This window comes from Microtus pennsylvanicus, chromosome 9 (genome assembly GCF_037038515.1).
Source record: "Microtus pennsylvanicus isolate mMicPen1 chromosome 9, mMicPen1.hap1, whole genome shotgun sequence".
NCBI classification, from domain to species: Eukaryota; Metazoa; Chordata; class Mammalia; order Rodentia; family Cricetidae; genus Microtus; species Microtus pennsylvanicus.
This window is the reverse complement of record NC_134587.1, coordinates 36,570,564-36,583,070: the sequence shown is the minus strand read 5'-3', so window position 1 is coordinate 36,583,070 and position 12,507 is coordinate 36,570,564. Positions and strand designations below refer to the sequence as shown.

The following is a 12,507-nucleotide window of genomic DNA, read 5'->3' as shown; positions in this document are numbered from 1 at the left end:
GTAATTGTTCAAGTCTGGAGGACTAGGAAATAGAAGTGCATACTCTATTTACATATAGGCATAGTGTATCTGTGTAATTCAGAACCTGCGAGGGAAAGATTGAGTATCTGACAGGGTAAGGTTTGAGGGAAAGAATAACAGGAAACAAAGCTTTGAAAACAGAAAGATGGAATGGGGCAAACACTGCCTTTTGGTCTTTTGCCCAGATGTGACTCCTTTGAAGAGGATCAAAAGCTTGAGAATAAATATGCTGGAAGATTCGTAACTGAAAGCAGTGTGACAAGGAGGATGTTGCTGAATTATGCAGATTGGGTAAGACAAGGTTGACTTTAAGAGAGCAAAATAGGATGGACAAGAGCGAGAGAATTCTGAGGGGGAAATGAAGTGAAACCAGTGATATAGGAAGAGATAAAAGGTTAGGGTGAATCACCTCTGAGCATATTAAATTACTGACCTCAGTGGAACTTGAGGTTCTCTACAGTGTGCTTACTATGAGGAGGTTAAGAACAGTTTGAATATTGACAGTGGAAATATGCTTGCTTTATTTATAGCTTCTCAAAATTTGTCTAACTTCTGAGGAAAAAAGAAACTAAAAGGGATTCTGAATAAGAACACTAGAGTTAAACATTTTAGATACTTTAAGAAGATGAATTCCCAACTGTAGATAGTATATGTGAATGATAAAGACATCCAAAATCTGCATTATAGAGAATGAACATTACAATATTATTATTCATTAGGAACTAACAACTTAAAAGTGGGAGAGAAAACTGATGAAATGGAGCCTGAGTTAAACATCCAGAACTAACATTAATATTTCTGTATTTATTTATTTATTATTCATTTTTTTTGAGACAGTGTTTCTCTGTAACTTTGGAGCTTGTCCTGGAACTAACTCTTATAGACCAGGCTGGCCTTGAACTCTCAGAGATCTGTCTGCCTGTGACTCCGAAGTGCTAGGATTAAAGGCATGTGCCACTTCTGCCCAGCAATATTTCGGTATTTAAAGAGAAGGCCTTACTTAGCAATAACTAAATAATACTAATACTCAGAAGCCAACTTCAGCAGTTATAATCAACTTTGGAAAAGAACAGGTAAAATATTCTGCCAAAAGTTTGGCAATTTCTCATACAAAGCTTAAAAATAGTGTGCGCTCATCTTTTGACGATAGCAGATTGAAGAAGTAACTGACGTGTGAAGAGTTAAGGAATGGGGCCGAACTAAACATCAGTACCAGGAAAACATGACTGATTTTGGCTACATTAAAAAACAAAAACAAAAAACCAAAACAACCAAAAAATAACCCTGTGAGGTCTTATTTATACTCCTAAAACATTGTTCTATTTAGACAGAGAGAGACCCGTTTAAATACTTAAGTGGAAATAGAACAAAGGCAGTTCCTGAGTAGCCATTGCTTGTTGACATGTATGTGGGAGGCTAGTGAGATAAGGCATTTTCACCTGAAATGATAGTTGACCTTTAAGAAACTCAGTTTCTGGGTGGTTGATTATACCACACTCCCACACAGTGCAGTTCCTTGACCTCACCAGTGGTGAAATTTGAAAATACTTAATTTCCCCAGCACAGCTGAGAACACAGTCCTCTAGCTGCAGGGAAATCAACAAAGCATCAGGGTCATTATGTAGCAGTAACAGAATGTGTTTGGTAACTGGAGTTAGCATGACATTGTAAACACCAGGCATGACCACAGCTCTCTATTAAAAACTTTGAAAACTGGCTACTCACAAAGCATTTCTCCAGTTTTCTTCCTGAGAGTGTGAATATGTCAGGGTGTCCTCTATATAACCTAATTCAATGTCCTCTCAGAGTTTCTTCCTTCTTCAGTTTAAATGTAACTCTAAAGTATGCCATATAAGAACTTGAAAGTGATCCTCAAAATTAATAGTCATCTGAGTCCTAATAAGAGCTGAAGTATACCCCTGCTGTAACACCCATGGCTGCTCAGATAAAGACCACTCATTGGTATACATCATTCATCTTTCCATCTTTTAATTTCTTGGGGTTTACATATTCAGTTTTTAAAATATGTATGTTAAAAAATACAAAAATGTGATTGACTTAAGCAGCGTTTATGCAAAGTATTTAAACTGAGTGCAACCCACAACCCACAGTGGAAACCAAGGAGCTAGAGGTCTGGGGATGGAGAGGGCAAATGAGGATAAAGACATGATACTAAGGTGAGCAGTGAATTCTAACAGAGGCGTGCACAGTAAGTAAGAAATCCTGCTGGGAAGAAATTCTAAATTTACCTCTTATTTCAAAATGCTTGCTGCGATCCAAAAGTGCTTTGGAGCATGCTGTTTTTTTACTGTGACATAAAATTTGGTAAGGATAGTGTTTTCTTTTAATAGAATTGTTCCAGTAATGACTAACACCTTAAGTTTGGAAGAATTTTATCTACTGGGTATCCAGGAGAAAACTTTTTCTTCTTTACCTTCTCATCTTCCTGTTTGGTTCATATCTCACCTTTTAAAAAAATGCTGCTTTCTGACATAATCATTACTCTTTCTAAATTCATACTTCAAAAATATAAGCTATGTAAAGAAATATTTTCACCTTCACTTCTATATAAATCCTTAGTTTCTAAATTAATGCTATGCTTCGTTTATAAAAGTTGCTATATGTATTGGTGTTATTCTTACTATTAATAATATTTAATGTAAAATATCATATTATATGAATAGATTAAGGTAATTTCTAGTGTATCCTGTATTTTTACAAATTAGTATTCTACATACATAAACTAATCAAAGGTATCAAAAATAAATAAATTAAAAGAATAAATAAATTCTGCCCTGAAATTTAAACGTATAGAGAAAACTCATTCTCAAAATCTTATCTATAAAACAAGAGGTATCAAATAACATATTTAGATTCTGAGAGTAACTTCTCAGTTCTTGATCCATTAAGCACATGTTGAATGTACAGTGTTCTGTTGAGGCAGGCAGAAAGAGAATCTTCTGTCAAGAGGACTGATTTTACAAACATTCAAAAGTCACTGATATCAATGCAGATTAATTGATGGAGAAAGTAATACTGCTTAGTACCAAAGCTCATCGAAATTCATCCCCACTGTTCACAGAATAATACATCTGACTGTTTATAAAATAAGAGAGAATACCCACCTAATAGGCTGTCATCATTGCAGGTTCCATTAATCATATATTTTCCTTCTGGGCAGACACAAGTGGCCCCAGAAGGATTCAGCAAGCAGAGGAAATCACATGACAAATTCAAACAAGGATTGGGTACTGATGGAAACAAAATGAAGAAAAACAGAGATGTGTGGGAGAAAAGTTGAAATAAGTTTCAAAAGCATAAAATTCAGCAAGCTGAAATGATGAATTACCAATATGAAAAAGAAATCAAAGCAATTTTTACTGAGGCTATTGCATTTTAATGCTGACACTCTGCTTTATAAGTAAGGAAAAATCATTACAGACTACCTTCCTTGATAAGGAATTTGCCCATTCTACAAAGGATATGATTGTACATCTACACATTTATCATTAGTTCAGGGGTACTTTTCGATAAAGTTAGTTAACTTTTGGATTGAAAGTAACCCAACTTTCTTTCTGATTCAGTACATGTACAGATATCTACGTTGATTATTTTATCCTCTGGGCCATTATGAACGATTATCTGGTGATTGCCTTTTCCAGAATATTCAAGACTCAAACTTAGGTGGCTAGTCTAAATCAAACTTATAAGACAAGAATTTTTCAACTTAGCACTTTGCTAAATTCTTGCTATTTTAAATTTCCAATGGACATTAAAGCATGCAAAGAAAGTAACACAACTTTAGAATTGGGATATCTGAACCTTTTTTGTAACTCACTGTACAGTTTTGAAAGAAACAACTTATCACTTGTGTGATCACAAAGAATAGAATTCACAAGCTTTTTAAAGTTTAAATCATATTTTTTAAAAAAATATGACTGGAAACATATTAAAGTGGTTTCTTACTTACCATGTAAGAGACTGAGCACTAAACTTATCTAAATGATTACATAGCAAGCATCATATGTGATCAGAGGGGATTCATGCTCTTTATTAGATTCTAGCCAGATTACAGAAATTTTCTGCTAAAATCTACTGCTCCATCCTACCATGTTTACGATAGGAATGCATTAACTTTAGATTACAGATCTAGCAGCATTTAGTTGAGATGATGAATTAGTCAGAACTATAAGGTGGGATGACCTTCCCAAGTATTAAACATAAACTCAGTATATGTGATTTTTAATAAATGCAGCAGCACCTAAGGAGGTATTTCAGTGATTTATTTCCTGCTAGAATGTGTTTCCATTGATTTCGATAAACATGGCTGTCTTTCCAAACACTTGCAAAACTCACATTGAAATGGACACTTTGATTTCCTTTGAAAATTAACTGTAAATTCGGAAATTGTGGCACACACCTTTAACCTCAGCTCTTGGGAGGCAGAGGCAGGCAAATCTCTGAGTTTGTTGACAGCCTGGTCTACAAAGGGAGTTCCAGAACAACCAGGGCTACATAAAGAAACACTGTCTTTAAAAACGTGACTATAAATAAATATAAATTATTTAATAAACATAACATATGTGTACTTATAATTGAATTTCCAATATACTTGATGAGATTGCAATATAATTTCAATATATCATCTTTAATAACTTCCTTAGAGAATCCTTCCTAGGTTGGAAATTTATGTTTATGTTAAGTGATAAACAACATATCAGAGAAGATACAACTCTTGGGAAGAGATCTCTATGAACATTCTTGTGCTTGCAGTGGTAATGGTATGTTGATCAATGGTGCTTAACAACAGCACAGAGAAATGAAAATCAATGAATTTTCATAACTCCAAAGTAGACCAACCTCATAAGCTGTTTTAATTGTTTTTAAATAGAAATTAATTCCAAGAAAATTCTAAAAAATGCAGCAAAGTGTTTATATTTCTTCTGGCAATAGAGGACACTGTTATATATTTGCTGAATTGAAATGTCTGGGGACATTAAAAGCAGACTTAGACAGCCTACTGGCAATATTAACATAGTTACCATAACTACAAATATATTAATTTAAGACATCTCAGGAAAAATTGATAAATTTTACTTACAATTTAGTTGTTTATAGCGATGTGATATCAAAATACTCTTTGTTTTGTCAACATCCAGAGCTAGGACTTCTACTGGGCCACGACCAAATTTTTGTACTCTAAATACACCATTTTTAGGTCCTGCTCCATATATATAATCTTCAAAGACATCAATTCTGTGAGGATGCAGCAAACCTGGAATGTTCAGAAGAAAGGAACTAATGCCAGTGTGAGTTCAATCTAAGTGCCTCACACAATCATGACTCGATGACATAGATATATTTTACAATTAATATTTGCTAACACAGGCTGTATATAAATTCAAATGTTAAAAATACCTACATTTATCCAAAATCCAATTACTGGACTTTTTGTCATCTTCAAACTTAAAAATAGTTTTAATGGTTGCTGTAAGGTGATAAACATACTACCTAGAACCTATAGAACAAACATCTCTGTCACCCCTTGCCGCTTCTTCAAAGATTATCTGGGGTTATTTTATGCTGGCTGAATAACTGCCTGTGGTATGATGTTGACAAGAAGAAAAACAACTCTCGTCTGTAACACAAAGCTGTCTGTTCAGAAAATCCTCATTTATTAACTTATTAGTTGAATTCTATCATCTGAATTAGTGGATTTTCATGTAATTACAAGATGATTTGAAAAAAATAGAAATGGTTATTGTGGCATATGCATGTATTGTCAGCACTCATGAGGCTCAAACATAAACAAGAGTTTAAGGCCACCATGAGCTACAGAATGATGCGCTATCAAACAACAACAACAAAGATTACTGTCTTTTGTTTTAGAAAAGGGATAGAGAGGATTTGGAATGATAAAGAAGCAGTTAGGAGCATTTGTTACTTCTGCAGAGGACCCGAGTTCAATTCCCAACATACCTAGTGACTCATAAACATCTGTAATTCTACTTTCAAAAGATCTGACTCCCCTCATATGACCTCTAATGATATCGGACATGGATAGGATACACATTTATACCTATAGATAAAGATATCCATGTACATAAAATAAATAAATCTTACTAAATAATAAATATTTTTTTCAACTTCTGCCTTTCTTTTCAACACTATACCAGGTTAACATAAAAATAAGAGAAGATTTGGTAAATTCCTAAGAATGGAAACTGAGCAAACAAACCAAGGAAGCAACGACAATAGCAATGAAACACTGTTTAAACAAAGATACCACAGAATTTTCATTCAATTATTTTTCAACTTCTTCATTTTTATTACAAAAACCATATGAAGTGAAGTCATATTTAGTGAATTTAGTAATAAAATTCTTAGCGTTTTAAGTTTGCACTGTACTTGTGGTAAATTACAGAAAGAGAAATGAAGGGAAAAGAAAAGAAGATGGAACAAAATTACTTGTCAGTCAGGTAAAGAGTGCGTTAGGCAATCAATAGGAACCTGAAAATGGAAAAAACAGGTGGAAGATGGGTAGAGAAGCAGAGAGAAAAATGGACCCAGTTGTGGAACACAGAAGATCCTGTACTCTTAGTGGGAGGAGTACTCATTGCTCCCCCTCTTTTCACTTAGCTCAAGATGAAAGTCTCATAATAACATGTTTCCTGCTGCCTGCCCATCACCACAATTTTGAAAAAGTTAATGTTGACTGGCATTATTCATAAACAACTTATAGAATGAAATAAATCCTGAGCATTGACAACCAACACCTATACTTGTGCATGTTGAGGAGCTCTCTGCTGTGGCCTCTTCAGTATACCAATGGGATTGGACATTTTAATTAACAGAAACACTGAAATTTGAAAGAATTAGAGGAAATCCAGATTGCAGAATGTCTATACTTCTTTGTCTATGTCACAAACTAATATTGCCAGTAAAAAAGTACTCTGCAAACCTTGCTTGCTGCTGACAGAGACCACTGGACTTGAACCATCATAGAGGACACTGCCAATGATGGAGAGCTCAAAGTCAGCCCAGTAGATGCGTTCACCGAAGTGATCAACCGTCAGACCTGAAAACCAATATGCAGGTACAAGTCATACAAAGAGACTGAGGTTACTTACAGTTCAGTTTCTATTTTAATGTTTAATCACGATTGTTATTTTCTTTAAGAATCATAAAAACCATTCATTGCATATCACAGTAATGTAGGAACTAGGTAAAAATGAATTCTTTACCTCTACCCTTGAAAATGTGCATTCAGATCAGATCACATTCATTTAATACCAGATTAGAATAATCTTAACCCAGCATGTAAGAGCACCTTAATCATCCTTTTCATACTTACTGAGTTCTTAATTATAGCTAGTTTATTATAGTTTTACATAATATTTTAGGTTTTATCTTGAGTCATGGAAGTTCTCTGTGCAACAATGATTTAAACTTAGTGAACCCTCTTTCTTTCAATTTCCTTTATGAAGCTCTAGAATCCACAGTCTAAATATTCAGGGCCATTAGATAAAACAAAGCCATTAAGAACTGATCGGAACAGCTGGTGGGATAGCTCAGTGGTAAAGAAGACTGACTAAACCTCCAGAGGACCCGGATTCAATTCCCAGTACCAACATGGCATCTCACATCTGTTTCTAACTCTAACTCACATAGACATAGATGCAGGCAAAATACCAATGCAAATAAATTAAAAAAAAACTTATCTGAGTGGGGGAGGCATTCATATGCATGCTTCAGCTTAAAGCAACTAAAGACTGATAATCAGAATAAGAGACAAGGAGCACTAAAGTCCCTATTTAGAGTTGTAGTGTCACTTGGTATTTTTCATCTTACAGGTTTCTTCTAAGATTGCTAATCCTTATTTTCATAGTCATTCTATGCTAGTAACCAACAAAGCACTAAAGCAATAATTCATTAAAAGGCTATTTCCATTTCTCTGTTGTTAATTTCATAAATATGATTGAGATTATGACATATCATCTCTCAAAAAAGCGTATACTCTATGTTAAAATGTAAAGTTACTCAAGGATGGAAAAGTAATAACATCTATGATGCATAATTTCTTGAATAAATCTTCATTATTGCGGATGCTTAATTTGTGTGGAATTAAATATTGAGCATTTACACAGAATGCATTATGCACCTTGAAAGAACATTACAATTAAAATGTGGATAGCAGATTAATACCATGGAGTGTTGGTACACCTCTAGGTGAAGATCCACTAAATTATAGGCGTTTGGGGGATAGAGTGGAAAAGAAAAAAACAGTTGGCTTAAAAGCAATTTGTGAGAAACTTTTCAATTTGTTATGTAGTTCTAGTTGAGATAAATTTTAACTAACAATAGAAATGTACTCAACTTTAAGTAAAATAAGATGAACTCTGCCCAGTGAGACTCTGAAAAATGGCATAATGTAAGTTAAAGTGTAGACTGTGCTTTGTAGCTTGCTGCTTGAGCTCTCTCTGCTTCTGTTTAATTCTGAGAAAAACGAACTCTAAAATAATCCACTTTCCTGCTGTTGACATTAGGGTCAAGCCTTGGTGAAGAAAAGCAAAAGACTTGCCTTGCTCCTTTGTGAATTTAGTAAAATGAGCAGTTAAATTAAACAAAACTTCTCCCCCATTTAATTAGTTTTCTATTTCTAGATTACATTTGCTTATTATGGAAAAGAGTAAACACATGGTTTATTATGTTTATTACAAATTTATTATGAGTACACTTGACCGTAACAACCTTTTTCAAGTAGTAATCTATTGACTGGGACTATACAAAATTAGAAATTGTAGAATAAAAACAAAGATTTTTAGATAAGTGGAATTTATATTACAAAAAGAAATCCATACATCAAAGATTGTGCTTTTTCTTAAGCCCTTTAGTTAAAACAGTCCTTTAAATATAAACGATATTAAAAGAACGCTCACTTTTCTTATAGTAGCAGTGAAAGTCAAGTTTATATGGAATAACAAGTACCTGTCTCTCTCTAAAATATCTCTTTTTTTAATAAACTGTCAATAACAACAACAAAAAAGTAAAGGCACAGTAGAAAGCTTTTCTATATAAACTGAAAATGACAAATATATTGTGTGAAATTAGTAGGAGTAAGGAAAATTTAAAATAAAATGCTACATTTTGAAACTGGTCTTTTATTTTCTTAATTTCAAACACATCATTTCCCCGTACACTTTCATTTCTTCAATCCTTCTCATTTCCTTCTCTTAACATAACTTGCTCCTTCTCATATACACAGTTACTTTGTCCTTGTTGATTTATATATATATGATATATACATATATATTTAAAACATTAGTACATAAATATATAGATACAATGTTCTGTGTTTAGCATTTAGTGTTGCTTCTATGATATGACCACTTTTTATTTGAAAATCATCCTAGAGAAGACTCGCTCTTCCATCCTCAGTATTTCCTAATTTTCTGGAGGTTTCTATCTATGGGTATAGCCCCTCACATTTTCCTTATCTTCATTGTCATGCCTATTGGTGTTGTCCTTATTCAGGTTAATCAGGGATAACATTATGCTATATTGCAAAGGTCATGACTGATACAGACAGCAGCACAATAGGCTTTAATGAGACAGAGTTTTTGTCTGAACATATTATTGTCTATGATACCTCGGTTACCATTACATTTTAGGGATTTTAAAATGTTTTTAACTCTTATATTTTCAAAGAGCCTTAATTAATAAATGATTTCACTATCATCAGTAGCACCCTAATATAAAACTATAATAAAAGACCACAAACCACTGATTTATCTTCCACTATGCACATTATATATGGGAGTTGTATGCTTATATAAATATATACACTGAGATACTTCTGCATAGAAATATTTTTTCTGCTTTTGCATTCCCAATATTTTTTAATTCTTTTTGACAATTTTATCTCCATTTTCTTGGTGTGCGTAAATACCCACTGTGAATCCAAATTTAACATCACATTAAAATGTATAATTATCATAAGGTTTCTTTGTATCCATTCTAATAATTTTGTTCTTTATTTTGTAGTGTTATAGAAATATTACCTTTTTAATATCTATTCACAGTTAAGCATATGATTGACATACAATAATTTAGTTATTGCATATTTTTCAAAGGGTATAGATAATATCAACTAGATGAACAGTTTGAATAGCCATGATTATGTATCTATCTATTTATATGATTTATGTAATCTCTGCTAGCCTAATTGAAACAGCAAGTTCCAGGTTCAGTGAAAGACAGTCTTAAGTACCAGCAAATATGTACTTCTGTAATCTTAATTTATATGTTTTGATAAATATTTAATTATTTGGATTCCAAGCTACATTAATGATACTTTCCCTGCACACTTAAAGACTAAAGCCTCATACATATGTTAATGACCATGCTAGTAAAAAAGGATGCATCAATGAGAAGCAAAAGAGTCCTAAAACTCTCTTCACTTCATATAATTAGAGAATTTTTATTGCTGAATACAAAGTCTTTGGTAAATGAAGCAAGCAATTACAAGAGGTCCAAGAGCCATTACATCATTTTTTTATTCCCTCTGCAACTGCCTCAATTTGGGGAAGATAGAAGCAACATAGATTCTATTCCTCAAAGGATATGGTACACAAATCAATCTCATATAATCTTACCTAAGCTCCTTCCAAAGGTAGAATTCAATACTTTCCCTATTCTGACATGCCATTCATTACTCAAAACACATACATAGGCACCTTTTTCTTCTCATGTAAATATGATGTATTTATGCTGTACAGGCGTATGGCTGAAAGGGAAGCAGCTCATACCCCTGCTGTGGAGGTGAATACTTGTCACTCTCTACTCACTGCCTAAATATGAAAACTGGTCATGCTTCTTCTTATGTTGACTACAATACTAGGTTAAACAATAAGATGGTGTATTTCTTTAAAGAGACTTAGATGCCTTTCAATTGATTAAAACCTTAAATTTGTAGGTGTCCATTTGTTCATTAAACACCTACCTCTGCCTGGCAGTGGTGGCGCACGCCTTTAATCCCAGCTCTCGGGAGGCAGAGGCAAGTGATTCTCTGTGAGTTCGAGGCCAGCCTGGTCTACAAGAGCTAGTTCCAGGACAGGCTCCATAGCTACAAATAAACTCTGTCTCAAAAAACAAACAAACAAAAAAACCCAAAACAAACAAACAAACAAAAAACCCCAAACCCTACTCACTGTTAAGTGCAGGCTAATTTAAGCACTTTAATATGCCACCAGGACAATATCTGTATAGAATACTAATAATGTTTTTGAGTTAATTACAGTATTGGGCGTATAGAATATTAATTAAATAGTTAATAGTACATTGTATCATTAAATCCATAGCTAATGAATTTTCAAGAAATTTTGGGAACAAGTATTATAAACCTCAGAAAGCTGACATAATTTCATGATTAAAGTAATTTTACAATGGAGATTTTGGTTGTTTCCTATTTGATTAGATGGTAGACTTTCAAAACAATTAAATACAAGCATTACATAAATGTACAGAGACAAGTTCATATCTCTTCCAACTGTTAATCCAGGTGATAAAATACAAGTCACAACTAAATTTACTGTATTCCAGTCACATAATTAGGTTTTAGAGGATAGTAGAAATGTCACATTTCCATAACACGACTGGTGTAGGTGGTCCTTCTGTCTATCTGTTGCTTTCATTGGTTAATAAAGAAATTGCCTTGACCTGTTGATAGGACAAAACTTAGGTAGGCAAGGAGGAATGAACTGAACACGGGGAGGAACAGCAGAATAAGAGAGATGCCATGGAGCTCCCAGAAGCAGACACTGGGAATTTTACCCCGTACACTAATTGCTAGAAATAGGTTAAATTAAGATGTAAGAGTTAGCCAATAAGATGTTAGAGCTACTGGGCCGAGAAATGTTTTAAATAATACAGTTTCTGTGTGGTTATTTCGGGATTAAGCTAACCGGGAGGCCGGGACAAACAAGCGGGCCCTCTCCCTACAAACACCTTCTTCTTTCTACGCACTACAACCTAAAAATTACACACATGATTACATAGACTTTATGAGAGTTAATCATTTTAATATGCTCTCATTTGAAGTTAGAGTAAATATTTACATACAGAGAAAGGGAAAGACAATTGTTAGAAAGAATTCCAAAATATTAGGAATGCATGAACAGTGAACATACTTCAATGCAATATTTGTACAATACACATCTCCCACATGTACGTATACAAAAAGCAGAAATACAGAACAATGGTTCATGGTACTCCATTATCATGTTGTATTAGGGCGCTACTGTGATAGTTGAATTAGGCTCAGCCACAGCCAATGGCTGCTTGAAGATTGGGCATGTTGCCCTCAGAGATTCCCTACTCTCTACCACCCCTGACCCAGTTCTCACAGTTGCCCACAGCTCTTCAACAGAACACCAGATGCCGGTTCTCCTCCCCACTGTGAGTGGATGTCCCTTGCCCTGCCCTTTT

At 34.0% G+C, this 12,507-nt stretch overlaps 1 protein-coding gene across 1 annotated transcript in view; it reads right to left on the bottom strand.

The window, feature by feature from the left end:
* Positions 1-12,507, bottom strand: part of Lrp1b (LDL receptor related protein 1B) — a 1,720,116-nt gene that overhangs the window by 58,208 nt on the left and 1,649,401 nt on the right. The window contains exons 80-82 of the mRNA XM_075985306.1: positions 6,983-7,099; positions 5,123-5,296; positions 3,147-3,272 (exon numbers count right to left, since the gene is read on the bottom strand). Of these exons, the coding sequence (XP_075841421.1) occupies positions 3,147-3,272; positions 5,123-5,296; positions 6,983-7,099 (417 nt within the window). The remainder of the gene's footprint in view (positions 1-3,146; positions 3,273-5,122; positions 5,297-6,982; positions 7,100-12,507) is intronic.